Below are 15,769 nucleotides of genomic sequence, written 5' to 3'. Positions count from 1 at the left end.
AAAAGAACACGCCCCAAAAAAGACTGATTTGTGATTATAGGTTCATAAATTCCAGAACAAAGCCCACAGCCTTTCCCATGCCCAAGATAGACGACCTGCTCGCAACGGTGCGGAAGGGGCGGATCTTCACCAAGCTGGATCTACGAGGCGCGTACAATCTGATACGCATAAGGGAGGGCGATGAGTGGAAGACGGCCATGTTTACGCCTTTAGGCACTTATGAATACAGGGTTATGCCCTTCGGACTCCAAAATGGCTCCCACACTTTCCAAGCTTTCATGCATCACGTGTTGGCGGGACTTCTCTACAAGAAGTGTGTGTGCTTCCTCGACGACATCCTGATATTCTCGGAATCGCTGGAAGCTCACGAGAGGGACGTAAAGGAGGTCCTGCAGAGACTACGGGAACACAGGCTCTACGCCAAACTGGAGAAATGCCAGTTCGACGTGACGGAGGTGGATTTCCTGGGCTACAAGCTGTCCGACAAGGGACTCGCCATGGACAGCGCCAAGGTCCGCTCGGTGTTGGACTGGAAAAGCCTGCGCAATAGGAAGGAGGTCCAGAAGTTCGTCGGTTTCACCAACTTCTACCGCAAGTTCATCAAGGGCTTTGCGAAGGAGACGGCGGCTATCACGGACACCCTCAGCTCCAAGTAAAAGAAGTTCACCTGGACGGACCAGGCGGAACAGTCTTTTCAGAGACTCAAGCGTCTCTTTGCGTCCGAGGAGCAGTTGCTGCACGTCAACCCCGGCAAACCGCTGCGGATTGAGACTGACACATCAGACAGAGAGGTGGGTGTGGTCCTGTTGCAGCAAGACCCGCAAGGGGACTGGCGGCCGTGCGCTTTTTACTCCAGGAAGCTGAGCAAGTCGGAACAGAATTACACAATCTGGGACAGGGAGTTGCTGGCCATCCATGCAGCCTTCAAAGCGTGGCAGCACTTCCTCATTGGAGCCAGACACACCGTGCAAGTCCGCACAGACCACAAGAACCTGGAGTACTGGCGCACGGCGAGGTTCCTGAACCAAAGGCACATCCGCTGGGCGGAGTTCTTTGCAGATTTCGACTTCAAGATAGAATACATCCCCGGAGACAACAACGTCATGGCAGATGCACTATCCAGGAAGCCGCAGTATCTCGAGGAAGCAGCACCGGTAGCGGCCAAACACATTTTCGCGCCGAAAGCTACAGTCGACCTGGACGCGGTGCGTCGAGCGCTGCAGACGGACTCGTTTGCACGATCCAAGATGGAGGAGGTACAAAGAGGCACAGCGAACGACGATGAGTTCCAAATACGCGATGGTCTTCTTCTCCGCAAGGGGGCGCTCTATGTGCCAGGGGACGACCTCCGCGCGACAGTGCTGCAGCAGTTACACGACACACCCAGCGCTGGGCATTTTGGCAAGGAAAAACAGCGGAACTAGTAGCCAGAGACTTTTGGTGGCCCAAGATGAGGGGTGAAGTTGAGGACTACGTCGCTCGGTGTGACACGGGCCAAAGGGCCAAACCAGTACACAGGGCCCCGGCGGGACTGCTGGAACCGCTTCAGACACCATTTGAACCATGGGAGAGAGTGGCCCTGGACTTTGTCATGGATCTCCCCAGCTCGAGAGGCAAGACAGCGGTGCTCGTGGTCGTAGACCTGTTCACCAAGATGGCGCATTTCATTCCTTGTGCGAAAGTGGCCACGGCGGAGCAGACCGCCAAACTGTTCATCGACCGCGTGTTCAGAGCTCACGGCTTGCCGAGATCCCTAGTATCCGACCGGGGGCGCCAGTTCATCTCGAGTTTCTGGCGCAAGCTCCTGGGCATCCTGAACGTCAAGATCAACTTAGCGTCGGCATGACACCCGCAGACCAACGGGCAGGCGGAGAGGGTCAACGCCATCATGCAGCAGTACCTGCGATGCTAGCGAATCAACAACCCTCGACCTGGGTGGACTACCTACCGCTGGCCGAGTTTGCCTACAACAACACGAAGCATGCGTCTACGGGGGTGGCGCCGTTTTTCGCCAACAATGGGCGGCATCCCAGAACCTTCCCTGGGTTTGAGAAGAAGGGGGAGGAGGAGCCGCAGGGGGCAGAGCACTTGGCAGCAGAGTTACAGGAAGTTCATGAGCAACTTCGAAGGCACTTAGAACTAGCCAAACAAGCCTACAAAGTGCAGGCAGACAAGCACAGGAGGGTAGGGGAGGACATCCAGGTGGGGGACTGGGTATGGTTAGCAGCCCAGGCAGTGCCGGCCAAGTCGTTAGCCAAGCAGAAGCTAGGACACAAGCAGTTAGGGCCGTACCAAGTCGAGGCACAAATCAACCCAGTAGCCTTCCGGTTGACCTTACCAGAGGGTTCCAGAATGCATCCGGTCTTTCATAGGTCGGTGCTCACACCTTACAAGGCACCACACAGGTTTCAGGCACCAGGGACCGCTCCAGACCCACGCAGAGAATCACCCACAGGGGGGGGGGAGTCACCGAGAGCGCCACCACTCAACGAGGTCACGGAAATTTTGGACTCAAGATGGGGGGCGGAGGGAGTAGAATATCTCCTCGCTAGGGAAGATACCCCGGCCAGCGCCAACAGTTGGGTGCCGGACTATGCCCTGGAGGAGCGTTATCTCAAAGACGAGTTTCATGCACTCTTTCCCCACAGACCGATGCCGGCAGAATATTTCGACGATTGGCTGTTCACACCCACACTTTCAGCCAGTACGTTCCAGGGGTTCTCTTCAGACGAGGAGACGCCGCCGGACTGGAGCACCCCAAGGGGATCTTGTTCCGGGGTAGACTCTGATCGCTCCTATTGGTGGGACGATCAACCGGAGGTGGGGTGGAGACGGAAACTACAAGAGGGGCCAGGACACGCAGCATCACCCGAGGCACCGGAGGGGGAGATGGACATGGACAGTTTGGGAGAGAGCCTTGGGTTTGAGCACGAATGCAAAGAGATGGAAGCGGAAGAGACCGACGTTGACGAGACCAGTACGGACTGGCCAGGTCCAGTTAGCGAGTGGCACGACAGGGGCACAGAACAGTATCCAGCACTCGCCCCCACAGCACGAGAGCGCCCGGAACCCACGCCCAGAGAGGGGGAGGGGAGAAGGGGGGCTTCGAGGGGGGGATGGATGTCAGGGGCTCAGGGGGAGAGCCACAGGGGGAAGAGGAATTGGAGAGTGAATCTGAGTCTGTCACTGGCGTTGGTCCTTTGTGAGCTGGGACCTGAGGCAGCTCTGACAGCGCCCCCTTCTGGGAATCTTCTGATTCGCTGGGGAAGCTCATGGAATCTCTCGGTTCACTGTCATACTCCCCTACGCTTCCCTCAGATTCTTCCCCTTCGCTCTCCATTCCCTCTCTTCCCTGTGCCTCTGCTCCTGAGCCCCTGACAGTTAGGGTTAGGGTTAGGGTTAGGGCTAGGGCTAGGGCTAGGGTTAGGGTTAGGGTTAGGGTTAGGGTTAGGGTTAGGGTTGGGGTTAGGGTTAGGGTTAGGGTTAGGGTTAGGGTTAGGGTTAGGGTTAAGGTTAGGGTTAGGGTTAGGGTTAGGGTTAGGGTTAGGGTTAGGGTTAGGGTGAATGAACACCGCAAGAACAATCCACGCTTATTCTTGATCTTTCTATTGAGATGGAACCAAAACAACTATGCTTGATTTGGTCTGATAACAAACATGTCACACGGCGATTTTTGGGTGAATGTGCATTCTAACCCCAAAAACACCAATCTGAAATAAGCCCAATCAGAGCTTTATCATCTTCTTTTTATGTAGATGGAACCCAGAACACCTTTTTTCTTTGGTTGGGTTGATTCTGGTGCACACCCAAAAAACACCATGCGAGTTGAAATAAGCCCTGTCAAAGCTTATTCGACTTCTTTCTCCGCATATGGAAACGAAAAGACGGTGTTGTGTTATTTTGGTCTCATTACACACACTTTGCGATTTCTGGGTCAATCTGCATTAACACCAAAGAACACGACTTGGAATTAGTGAAATCCAAGATTCTTCTTTCTGTGTAGCTTGAAGGCAAAACAACCTGTTTGGCTTTGTTTATGCTTATTACACTTCACCTTGCTAGGGTTAGGGTTAGGGTGAATGAACACCGAAAGAACAATCCAAGCTTATTCGTCCTCTTTCTTTTTTTTTTTGCAACATAATTTTTATTGATTTAACATAAATAAAATTAAACAAACAATTTCATGTAGTTCTACAAATTCATTCTTAAGACTTCCTTCGACCTCTCCGCAAATCTTTCGTTATCTATCTTACACATACTTTCGCATCTCCTACTATCTATTGACATTATTTCATTCCTTTCCACCCTTTTCCTTTTGACAATAATCTTGCTATTCTCACAGAGTTCTTTTAAACCCTACTAGCGTTATTTGTCCCTCACTTAATTTGTCCAGATATTCCACAAATTTTCCACCGTCTTCTATAAACCTTTGATCTTTTAGATATCTAACTTTCCCCGTCAATCTGTCTAGTTCCGCATAGTTTAATAGTTTCTCTCTCCACTCCTCAATTGTCGGTATCTTCTGTTGTTTCCAGTTTTGGGCAAGTAAGACTCTTGCTGCAGTTGTAGCATATTGGAAGAATTTGCAATCTTTGCTCTTAATCTCTTCCTGACAAACCTAGTAGAAAGGCCTCTGGCTTTTTCCCAAAAGTACATTTTAAAATTCTTTTCATTTCCATATATACCTCTTCCCAGAAACCCTTAACCTTTTTACAATCCCACCACATGTGGTAGAAGGTTCCCTCTTCTTCCCTGCATTTCCAGCATTTATTACATGTTTTATACATTTTTGCTAATTTTGCAGGGGTGATATACCAACGATATAGATTAGATTAGATTTTCCTTCAATGTTACACATGCAGTGAATTTAAGATTTTTCTTCCATAATTTCTCCCATTCTTCATAATAGATATTATAGCCGAAGTCCCTTGCCCAGTGTATCATTACCGACTTTACTTCCTCGTCTATTAGGTTCCACTCTAGTAACTGATTGTACATTTTTGATAAGATTTTATGATCATTATTTATTATCTCAATCTGGAATTTTGATTCTTTTTCTACATATCCTCTGTCTTTAATATCTTTCCTAACCACTTCGTTAATTTGGAGATAGTGAAACCAATCAAACACCTTTTCCTTAACCTGATTATAGGGTTTTAGTTTCCACTTCCCCCCTTCTTTAGTTAACAGTTGTTCATAAGTAATCCATTTATCACTCATATTAATTTTTTTGACACTCGTGGCTTCTGGTGGAGACATCCAATGCGGAACCTTAGGTTCCAATAAGAATCTATTCCTCTCCCAAACTTCTATTAGAGGGCCTTTAAATATGTGGCTTCCAAATCCCTTGTGTACCTTCTTCTTCTCATAACATAGATACGCGTGTGTTAGGACTGCCTCCAGGTCCCAGCTCACAGAGGACCAACGCCCAGTTGATTTAATGTACAAAAGTCTTTATTGAAGTTTAGTTTCCATTTCAAACCCCAAAGCGTGCAATCCTACGTCTTGACTTCAGACCGGCGAAGTCCCCTCTGACTCACTACCCCTTCCGCACCAGTTTAAGATCCTAGCCCGGCTCCACCTCCTGCGCTGTTCCTTTCTTCGCTGGGTCCTTCTGCCCCCTGGGGTTTCCTCCTTCCTGGACTCTTCTGACGCTGACCCTCCTGAGTCCTGCCCCTCCTTCCGGCGGGCTTTAGGACCTGGCTCCTCATCCGGGCTACCTGCTGTGCCGCTCGCCTGTACATTTGAACTTGGCACGCGCGCCCACCCGGTAACCTTCCTCTTGACCGTTCCCCCGCTCTCCGATGTGGCCGTGGTCAACCCTGACTCATCTCCTCTCGCTGGTGGCGGGAACACTGTTCCCGATTCCTGGGACTCCTCCCCCCTACTGTGCTCTGGTGGGGAAGCTGGTCCTGATTTCCAGCTGCTGCTCAATGAGTCCCCGCTGGCCCCTTGCTTCTGGGGCTTCCCCTTTGGCACCCCCCTCGCCCTGGCCATGGGCGCTCCCTTCTGCGAGTCTTCCGATTCGCTGGTGAGACTCGAGGAATCTCTCTGACCACTGTCACTGCCTACTCCCCCCTCGGATTCCTCCTCCTCACTCTCCATTTGCTCCCCCTCCTGTGTCTCTGCTCCTGAACCCCTGACATCCATCCCCCCCTCGAAGCCCCCCTTCCCCCTCCCCCTCTTCAGGTGCGGGTTCCGGTGGCTCCAGTGTTGTGGGGGTGAGTGCAGGATACAGTTCGTCCCCCGTGGTGTGCAGCCATCGGGATAAGTCCGGGAAGTCCTGTACGGGCTCATCAACGGTGATCTCCTCGGCTTCCATCTCCTGGGCGGCGTGTTCGAACCCGGGATCTTCCCCCAACTCGCCCATGACCCCCTCATCCCCCGTCTCCTGGGGTGATGCTGCGTGCAGTGGTCCTCTCGGCATCCCTCTGCGCCACCCCACCTCAGGTTGATCCTCCCACCAATAGGAGCCCCCTGTGCCGAACCCTGAGAGTGATCCCTCTGGGGAGCTAGTCTCTGGCGCCTTGTCCTCACCTGAAGAGAACCCCTGAAACGTGCTGGCTGAGAGTGTGGGAGTGAAAAGATATTCGTCGAAATAATCTGCCGGCATGGGCCTGTGTGGGAAAAGTGCGTGGAACTCGTCCTTGAGGTAGTGCTCCTCCACTGCAAAGTACGGTACCCAGCTGTTGGTGCTGGCCGGGGTACCTTCCCTGGCGAAGAGATATTCAACCCCCTCTACCCCCCATCTGGAGTCCAAAATCTCTGTGACCTCGTTGAGCGACTCCGCCCTCGGCGACCCTCCCGTAGTGGGTGCTTCCCTGAGCGGACTCGGAGCCGTCTCTGGCGCCTGGAACCTGTGAGGCGCCTTGTAGGGCATTAGCACTGATCTATGAAAGACCGGGTGCATTCTGGATCCCTCCGGGAGTGTCAACCGGAAGGCCACTGGGTTGATCTGTGCCTCGACTTGGTAAGGCCCTAGCTGCTTGTGTCCGAGCTTCTTCTTGGCTAACGATCTGGCCGGGACTGCCTGGGCTGCCAACCAGACCCAGTCCCCCACCCAGATGTCCTCCCCAACTCTCCTGTGTCTGTCTGCCTGCACTTTGTAAGCTTGTTTTGCTAGCTCTAACTGCCTCCTGAGCTGCTGGTGGACCTCCTGTAACTCCGCTGCCACAGCGTCTGCTCCCTGCGGCTCCCCCTCCCTCACTTTCTCTAAACCCGGGAAGGTTCTGGGATGCCGCCCATTGTTGGCGAAAAACGGTGTCACCCCCGTGGACACGTGCTTCGTGTTGTTGTAGGCAAACTCGGCCAGCGGTAGGTAGTCCACCCAGGTCGAGGGCTGCTGGTTCGCGTAGCATCTCAGGTACTGCTGCATGACGCCGTTGACCCTCTCCGCTTGTCCATTGGTCTGTGGGTGTCTCGCCGACGACAGGTTGACTTTGACGTTCAGGATGCCCATCAGCTTCTGCCAGAAACTCGAAATGAACTGGCGCCCCCGGTCGGACAGGATGGACCGTGGCAGGCCGTGCACCTTGAACACGTGGTCTATGAACAGTTTGGCCGTCTGTTCCGCCGTGGCCACCTTCGCACAAGGAATGAAGTGGGCCATCTTGGTGAACAGATCTACTACCACGAGTACTGCTGTCTTTCCCCTCGAGCTGGGCAGATCAGTGACAAAGTCCAGAGCCACCCTCTCCCACGGTTCGAACAGTGTCTGTAGTGGTTCCAACAGTCCCGCCGGTGGCCTGTGTACCGGCTTGGCCCTTTGGCAGGTGTCGCACCTATTGACATAATCCGTGACCTCCCCTCTCATCTTGGGCCACCAAAAGTCTCTGGCTACTAATTCCACCGTCTTCTCTTTGCCGAAGTGCCCAGCGCTGGGTGCGTCGTGCAACTGTTGCAGTACTCTCGCTCGTAGGTTGTCTCCCGGCACGTAGAGGTCCCCTTTGCGTATGAGCAGTCCGTCACGTACTTGGAACTCGTCGCCCCCCGCCGTGCCGCTGCGCACCTCCACCATCTTGGCTTGAGCGAAGGGGTCCGTCTGCAGCGCGCGACGTACCGCTTCCAGGTCCACCGTGGCTGAGGCGCATGCCCATGCTTCTGGTGCGAAAATGTGCTTGGCCGCCGCCGGTGCCTCTTCTTCTAGATACTGCGGTTTCCTGGATAGCGCATCCGCCATGGTGTTGCTGTCTCCCGGGATGTATTCTATCCTGAAGTCGAAATCCGCAAAGAACTCCGCCCAGCGTATGTGCCTCTGGTTCAGGAACCTCGCCGTGCGCCAGTACTCCAAGTTCTTATGGTCCGTGCGGACCTGCACTGTGTGTTTGGCTCCGATGAGGAAGTGCCGCCACGCCTTGAAGGCTGCATGAATGGCCAGCAACTCCCTGTCCCAGATGGTGTAGTTCTGTTCCGACTTGCTGAGCTTCCTGGAGTAGAAAGCGCACGGCCTCCAGTCCCCCTGGTGGTCTTGCTGCAACAGGACGGCCCCCACGGCTCTGTCTGAGGCGTCCGTCTCCACCCTCATGGGCCTGCTGGGGTTCACATGCAGTAGTTGTTCTTCGGACGCGAAGAGACGCTTGAGTTTCTGAAAGGACTGCTCTGCCTGCTCCGTCCAGATGAACTTCTTCTTCTTGGAGCTGAGGGTGTCGGTGATGGCCGCCGTCTGCATAGCAAAACCCTTGATGAACTTGCGATAAAAGTTGGCAAAGCCGACAAACCTCTGGACCTCCTTCCGATTGCGCGGGCTTTTCCAGTCCAGCACCAAATGGACCTTGGCGCTGTCCATGGCGAGTCCCTTGTCGGACAGCTTGTACCCCAGGAAATCCACCACCATCCTGTCGAACTGGCACTTCTCCAGCTTGGCGTAAAGCCTGTGGTCCCTCAGCCGCTGCATGACTTCCTTGACATCGCCCTCGTGAGCCTCCTTCGACTCCAAGAAGATCAGGATGTCGTCCAGGAAGCAGACGCACTTTTTGTAGAGGAGACCCGCTAAGACGTGGTGCATAAAGGCTTGAAAACAGTGGGAGCCATTTTGTAATCCAAAAGGCATAACTCTATATTCATAGGTGCCCAGCGGCGTGAACATGGCCGTTTTCCACTCGTCGCCCTCCCTCACGCGTATGAGATTGTACGCTCCGCGTAGATCCAACTTGGTAAAGATGCGACCCTTCCTCACCGTCGCCAGCAGGTCGTCTATCTTGGGCATGGGAAAGGCTGAGGGCTTGGTTTTCGAGTTTAAGATTCTGAAATCAACTACCAACCTCTTCTGAGGTGTGTCCCGCTTCTTCACAAAAAACACGGGGCTGCCCCCTACCGCTTTGGATTCTCGGATGAATCCCCGCTTCAAATTGTGATCTATGAACTCCCTGAGTTCCTGCAGTTCATCCTCAGACATGGAATATAGTTTCCCCGTCGGCAGCGTCGCCCCCGGCAGGAGGTCAATTTTGCAGTCGTAGGGCCTGTGGGGAGGCAGCTTGTCCGCTTCCTTCTCGCAGAAAACCTCCAAAAACTCTTTGTACTTGTCGGGTACTGCTTGCAACATGCCTAAGTTCAGCTGTGGTCCATCCTCTTGCCCCTCCTCTTCCTGGTTAGCGAGGATGCAGTGTTCTGCACAGTAGGAGGAGCCGAAGGTCAGTTGGCGCTGGTACGAAGCTAATGCCGGGCTGTGCCTGTCCAGCCAACTCAAGCCCAACACTATGGGCGTGTCTGACAGGTGGGTGACATTGAAGCTGATGACTTCGCGGTGATTCCCAATTCGCATCACCATCGGAGGTGTCTGCTGCAGCACTTGCCCCCCCCCAGTAGCTCTCTGCCGTCCACTGTGACTACATTCAGGGGTGTCGTGGCCGGTAGGAGCGCCACGTTGTGTTGCTTGAGAAATTCCAGTCCGATAAAGTCCGCGTTGCTCCCAGAGTCAATGGTAATCGGGACTTCCATGGTGAGCCCATGAGGAAGCTGGAGAGATGCGGTGAGTTGCACCACTGGTTTGGGTGGGAGGGGGTCTGTGGGCTGTAAGATCCCTGGGGACTGCTTCATTGACTTGTCTGGCTGGGCCCCAGTGCCTCCGATTCCAGCCAGACCATTTCGTTTCCCTGCTGTGTTGCATTCTGCTGAACTGATTCTGTTACTGTTGCTGAAGCTGCAGTGTGCTTGTGAATCCTCTGGGGACACTCTTTCGCCATGTGCTGAGCACTGTCACAGATGTAACATTTCCTGTTCCCTCTAGGAGGCTTCGTTTTGACTGCTCCCGGTGCTAGGGCTCCGGCTGCTGACCGAGCCTTAGCACCACCTATCTCCATCGGCTCTTCTCCCCCTCCCAGCGGAGGCGTGGATTGAGCGCGCACCGTTTCCCTGGGAAAGGAAGGCGGTGCTCTTGCTGGCGTGCGTCCCCAATGCCCTTCCTCCTTGCTCCAAGGGCGTCCTTCCAGGCGTACCCCAATCGTTAGCGCCCTCTGCACGACATCTTGGGGGTTTGGGGCCTCTCCCCCCTTGCAATTTCGTTTTTCACAGCTCCGTTCAGCCCCTCCCAAAACAGGTCCCTGACGGCAGCTGACTCTTTCTCCCACCCTAATGCGTTGACCAATGCAAAAAAACGGGAGTGATATTGCCTCACAGTGGCTTTGCCTTGTCTCAGCCCATGAATCTGTCTCCTGGCGATATCTACATCAATCTCTGACAAAAAACACGCATCCATCGCTTTAATGAAGGCATCCGCATTCCGGAGGGCTGGATCCTTATCTCTCCAGAGATTGCGCAACCATGCTTTAGCTTCTCCATAGAGATGACTGACTATGAAGCCCACTTTCTCCTCTTGATCTCTAAAGTCCTTCTCCAGCAACTTTAGCGCATAAATGACGTCTGCTCTGAAGTTAGGATACTGCTGCAAATTCCCATCGAAGTGAGACACAAGGCTCCCTCCTCTCTTCCCCAGCCCAATCCCCTCTGGTCTGGGTCCCGGCAGCCCCTTTGTAGTCAACGCTTCTAACCTGGCTCGCAGATCCTGGCAGGTAGCCGCTGCTTCCGCCTCCTTTTTCCTGGATGCCAAAATTTCCGCGTTAAGTTGCGTCACTGCTTCCCGCAGGCTTGCTATGTGTTCTTCGGTAGTCATTTTGCCCTGTTTTTGTGAGCTTGCGAAGCACCAATCTTCGCCCCTCACTGCGTTCCCTCATGTTGCGAGGTTTCAAAAAGGATAGAGAGGGGACTTACTGTCAGGACTGCCTCCAGGTCCCAGCTCACAGAAGACCAACGCCCAGTTGAATTAATGTACAAAAGTCTTTATTGAAGTTTAGTTTCCATTTCAAACCTCAGAGCGTGCAGTCCTACGTCTGGACTTCAGATAGGCGAAGTCCCCTCTGAATCACTACCCCTTCCGCACCAGTTTAAGATCCTAGCCCGGCTCCACCTCCTGCGCTGTTCCTTCCTCCGCTGGGTCCTTCTGCCCCCTGGGGTTTCCTCCTTCCTGGACTCTTCTGACGCTGACCCTCCTGAGTCCTGCCCCTCCTTCCGGCGGGCTTTAGGACCTGGCTCCTCATCCGGGCTACCTGCTGTGCCGCTTGCCTGTACATTTGAACTTGGCACACGCGCCCACCCGGTAACCTTCCTCCTGACCGTTCCCCCGCTTTCCGATGTGGGCGTGGTCAACCCTGACTCATCTCCTCTCGCTGGTGGCGAGAACACTGTTCCCGATTCCTGGGACTCCTCCCCCCTACTGTGCTCTGGTGGGGAAGCTGGTCCTGATTTCCAGCTGCTGCTCAAGGAGTCCCCGCTGGCCCCTTGCTTCTGGGGCTTCCCCTTTGGCACCCCCCTCGCCCTGGCCACGGGCGCTCCTTCTGTGAGTCTTCCGATTCGCTGGTGAGACTCGAGGAATCTCTCTGTCCACTGTCACTGCCTACTCCCCCCTCGGATTCCTCCTCCTCGCTCTCCATTTGCTCCCCCTCCTGTGTCTCTGCTCCTGAACCCCTGACATCCATATGCGTAGACAGAAGTCGAATAAGCTTTGATAGGGCTTATTTCAACTCGCATGGTGTTTTTTGGGTGTGCACCAGAATCACCCCCAACCAAAGCAAAAAGGTGTTTTGGGTTCCATCTACCTAAAAAGAAGATGATAAAGCTCTGATTGGGCTTATTTCAGATTGGTGTTTTTGGGGTTAGAATGCACATTCACCCAAAAATCGCCGAGTGACATGTTTGTTATCAGCCCAAATCAAGCATAGTTGTTTTGGTTCCATCTCAATAGAAATAGAATGAATAAGCTTGGATTGTTATTGCGGTGTTCATTCACCCTAACCCTAACCCTAACCCTAACCCTTGCCCTAACCCTAACCCTAACCCTAACCCTAACCCTAGCAAAGCGAAGTGTAATAAGCCTAAACAAAGCCAAACAGGTTGTTTTGCCTTCCAGCGACATAGAAAGAAGAATCTAGGATTTCGCTGATGTCAGCGGCTGCCTCAGGTCCCAGCTCACAAAGGACCAACGCCAGTTGCTCTTTATAAACAAAAGTCTTTATTGTGGTTCATTGTTGGTTTGACATCAGTGGCGTGCAGCGCTACGTCTGAGTCCTTAGACCGGCGAAGTCCCGTCTGAATCCGCCCCTCCCTTATACCAGTTCAAGACCCGAGCTTTGCTCCACCTCTTCCTTTCTGAATGAATGAATGAATGAATGAATGAATGAATGAATGAATTTCTTCCCTCTGTTCCTTTCGCCTCCGGGCCCTCCTGCCCTCTGGTGTTCCAACCATCCTGGACTGTTCGGAGGCGGATTCTTCTGACTCCTCCCCCTGCCTCCGGCGGGCTTTGGGACCTGGCTCCCAATCCGGATTTTCTACTGTCCCGCGCGCTTCTACATTTGAACTTGGCGCGCGCGCCCAGCCAAACACTTTCCTCCTAACGGCTACACTGCTCCCTTCACTGCTTTCTCCTTCAGGGATGCTGGCCGGCCCTGCTCTCTCCTCCGCCCCTCCACTCTCTGACGGAGGCGTGGTCAGTCCTGCCTCACTCTCTCCTCCTGCAGGAGGAGGCTTGTGTTCTAATCTGTGGGATTCTTTCCCCCCCCCGCTGCGCTCTGGTGGGGAAGCTAGCCCTGACTTCCAGCTGCCGCTTGGCGACTCCCCACTGGCCCCCCCTTGCCCTTACCCTAGGGGCCTCGTTCTGGGAATCTTCTGATTCGCTGGAGAGACTCAGGGAATCTCTCTCGTCACTGTCATACCCTCCTGCCCTCCCCTCTGATTGTTCCCCTTCACTCTCCATATCCTCCTTCTCCTGTGGCTCAGTCCCTGAGCCCCTGACAGCTGATTTCAAGTCGTGTTCTTTGCTGTTAATGCACATTGACACAGAAATCGCAAAGTGTGTGTAATGAGACCAAAATAACACAACACCGTCTTTTCGTTTCCATATGCGTACACAGAAGTCGAATAAGCTTTGATAGGGCTTATTTCAACTCGCATGGTGTTTTTTGAGTGTGCACCAGAATCACCCCCAACCAAACCAAAAAGGTGTTTTGGGTTCCATCTATATAAAAAGAAGATGATAAAGCTCTGATTGGGCTTATTTCAGATTGGTGTTTTTGGGGTTAGAATGCACATTCACCCAAAAATCGCCGAGTGACATGCTTGTTATCAGCCCAAATCAAGGATAGTTGTTTTCTATTGAGATGGGTTTTGCTCTTTCTATTGTTTAGGGTTAGGGTTAGGGTTAGGGTTAGGGTTAGGGTTAGGGTTAGGGTTAGGGTGAATGAACACCGCAAGAACAATCGAAGCTTATTCATGCTCTTTCTATTGAGATGGAACCAAAACAACTATGCTTGATTAGGGCTGATAACAAACATGTCACTCGTCAATTTTCGGGTGAATGTGAATTCTAACCCCAAAAACACCAATTTGAAATAAGCCCAATCAGAGCTTTATCATCATCTTCTTATGTAGATGGAACCCAAAACACCTTTTTGCTTTGGTTGGGGGTGATTCTGGTGCACACCCAAAAAACACCATGCGAGTTGAAATAAGCCCTATCAAAGCTTATTTGACTTCTTTCTACGCATATGGAAACGAAAAGACGGTGTTGTGTTATTTTGGTCTCATTACACACACTTTGCGATTTCTGGGTCAATGTGCATTAACACCAAAGAACACGACTTGAAATCAGCGAAATCCAAGATTCTTCTTTCTGTGTAGCTGGAAGGCAAAACAACCTGTTTGGCTTTGTTGAGGCTTATTACACTTCACTTTGCTAGGGTTAGGGTTAGGGTTAGGGTTAGGGTTAGGGTTAGGGTTAGGATTATGGTTAGGGTTAGGGTTAGGGTGAATGAACACAGAAAGAACAATCCAAGCTTATTCATCCTCTTTCTATTGAGATGGAACCAAAACAACTATGCTTGATTAGGGCTGATAAAAAACATGTCACTCGGCGATTTTTGGGTGAATGTGCATTCTAACCCCCAAAACACCAATTTGAAATAAGCCCAATCAGAGCTTTATCATCTTCTTTTCATGTAGACGGAACCCAAAACACCTTTTTGCTTTGGTTGGGGGTGATTCTGGTGCACACCCAAAAAACACCATGCGAGTTGAAATAAGCCCTATCAAAGCTTATTCGACTTCTTTCTACGCATATGGAAACGAAAAGACGGTTGTCAGGGGCTCAGGGGGAGAGCCACAGGGGGAAGAGGAATTGGAGAGTGAATCTGAGGGGAGCTTAGGAGGGTATGACAGTGACCCGAGAGATTCAATGAGTATCTCCAGTGAATCAGAAGATTCCCAGAAAGAGGCGCCCAGGTTTAGGGCAAGGGGGGCCAGCGGTGAGTCTCAAAGTGGCAGTTGGAGGTCTGGGCCAGCTTCTCCGACCGAGCGTAGGGAGGGGGAAGGAGAAGCCCACAGATCGGAACTGACCACGCCTCCGTCGGAGAGTGGGGGGGCGGAGCGGAGGTCAGCTGCAGCCAGCCCCCCCGAAGGGGGGAGCAGTGACAGAAGCAGTGTAGCTGTTAGGAGGAAGGTGACCGGCTGCGCGCGCGCGCCAAGTTCAAATGTGCAGGCGCGCGAGCCAGCAGAGAATCCGGATTGGGAGCCAGGTCCCAAAGCCCGCCGGAGACAGGGGGAGGAGTCGAAGGAATCCGCTTCCGAAGAGTCCAGGAGGGGTGGAACCCCAGAGGGCAGGAGGGCCCAGAGGAGAAAGGAGCAAAGGGAGAAGCGGAAAAGGTGGGGCAAAGCTCGGCTGTTAAACTGGTGCCGAGGAGGGGAGGAGTCAGACGCAGCTACGACGGTCTAGGGTTACAGACGTAGAGTTGCGCGCCACGGATGTAAAATCGGCAATGAACTTCAATAAAGGCTTTTGTATATAAAGAGACACTGGCGTTGGTCCTTTGTGAGCTGGGACCTGAGGCAGCTCTGACAACAGTGTTGTGTTGTTTTGGTCTCATTATACACACTTTGCGATTTCTGGGTCAATGTGCATTAACACCAAAGAACACGACTTGAAATCAGCGAAATCCAAGATTCTTCTTTCTGTGTAGCTGGAAGGCAAAACAAACTGTTTGCCTTTGTTTAGGCTTAAACTTTGCTAGGATTAGGGTTAGGGTTAGGGTTAGGGTGAATGAACACCGAAAGAACAATCCAAGCTTATTCATGCTCTTTCTATTGAGATGGAAACAAAAAACCTATATGTCAGAGCTGCCTCCAGGTCCCAGCTCACAGAGGACCAACGCTAGCCGGTAGTAATGTACAAAAGTCTTTATTGAGGTTCATTTTCCATTTACAACCCGCAGCGTACAGCCCTACG

The 15,769-nt window shown here is 52.6% G+C and overlaps 1 protein-coding gene across 1 annotated transcript; it reads left to right on the top strand.

Moving 5' to 3' along the window:
• The first annotated feature begins 1,189 nt into the window (after positions 1–1,189).
• Positions 1,190–15,396, top strand: LOC309370994 (uncharacterized protein). Its single transcript, XM_081913330.1, has 2 exons — positions 1,190–3,178; positions 14,674–15,396. The coding sequence occupies exons 1-2, from the start codon at positions 1,564–1,566 to the stop codon at positions 14,691–14,693; spliced, it is 1,635 nt and encodes a 544-aa protein (XP_081769456.1). The 5' UTR covers positions 1,190–1,563; the 3' UTR covers positions 14,694–15,396.
• Positions 15,397–15,769: the final 373 nt, after the last annotated feature.

This window comes from Podarcis melisellensis (assembly GCF_964234715.1).
Source record: "Podarcis melisellensis genome assembly, chromosome: 5".
Taxonomy (NCBI): domain Eukaryota; kingdom Metazoa; phylum Chordata; class Lepidosauria; order Squamata; family Lacertidae; genus Podarcis; species Podarcis melisellensis.
The sequence above is the reverse complement of the archived record's forward strand: the minus strand, read 5'-3'. Positions and strand labels throughout refer to the sequence as shown.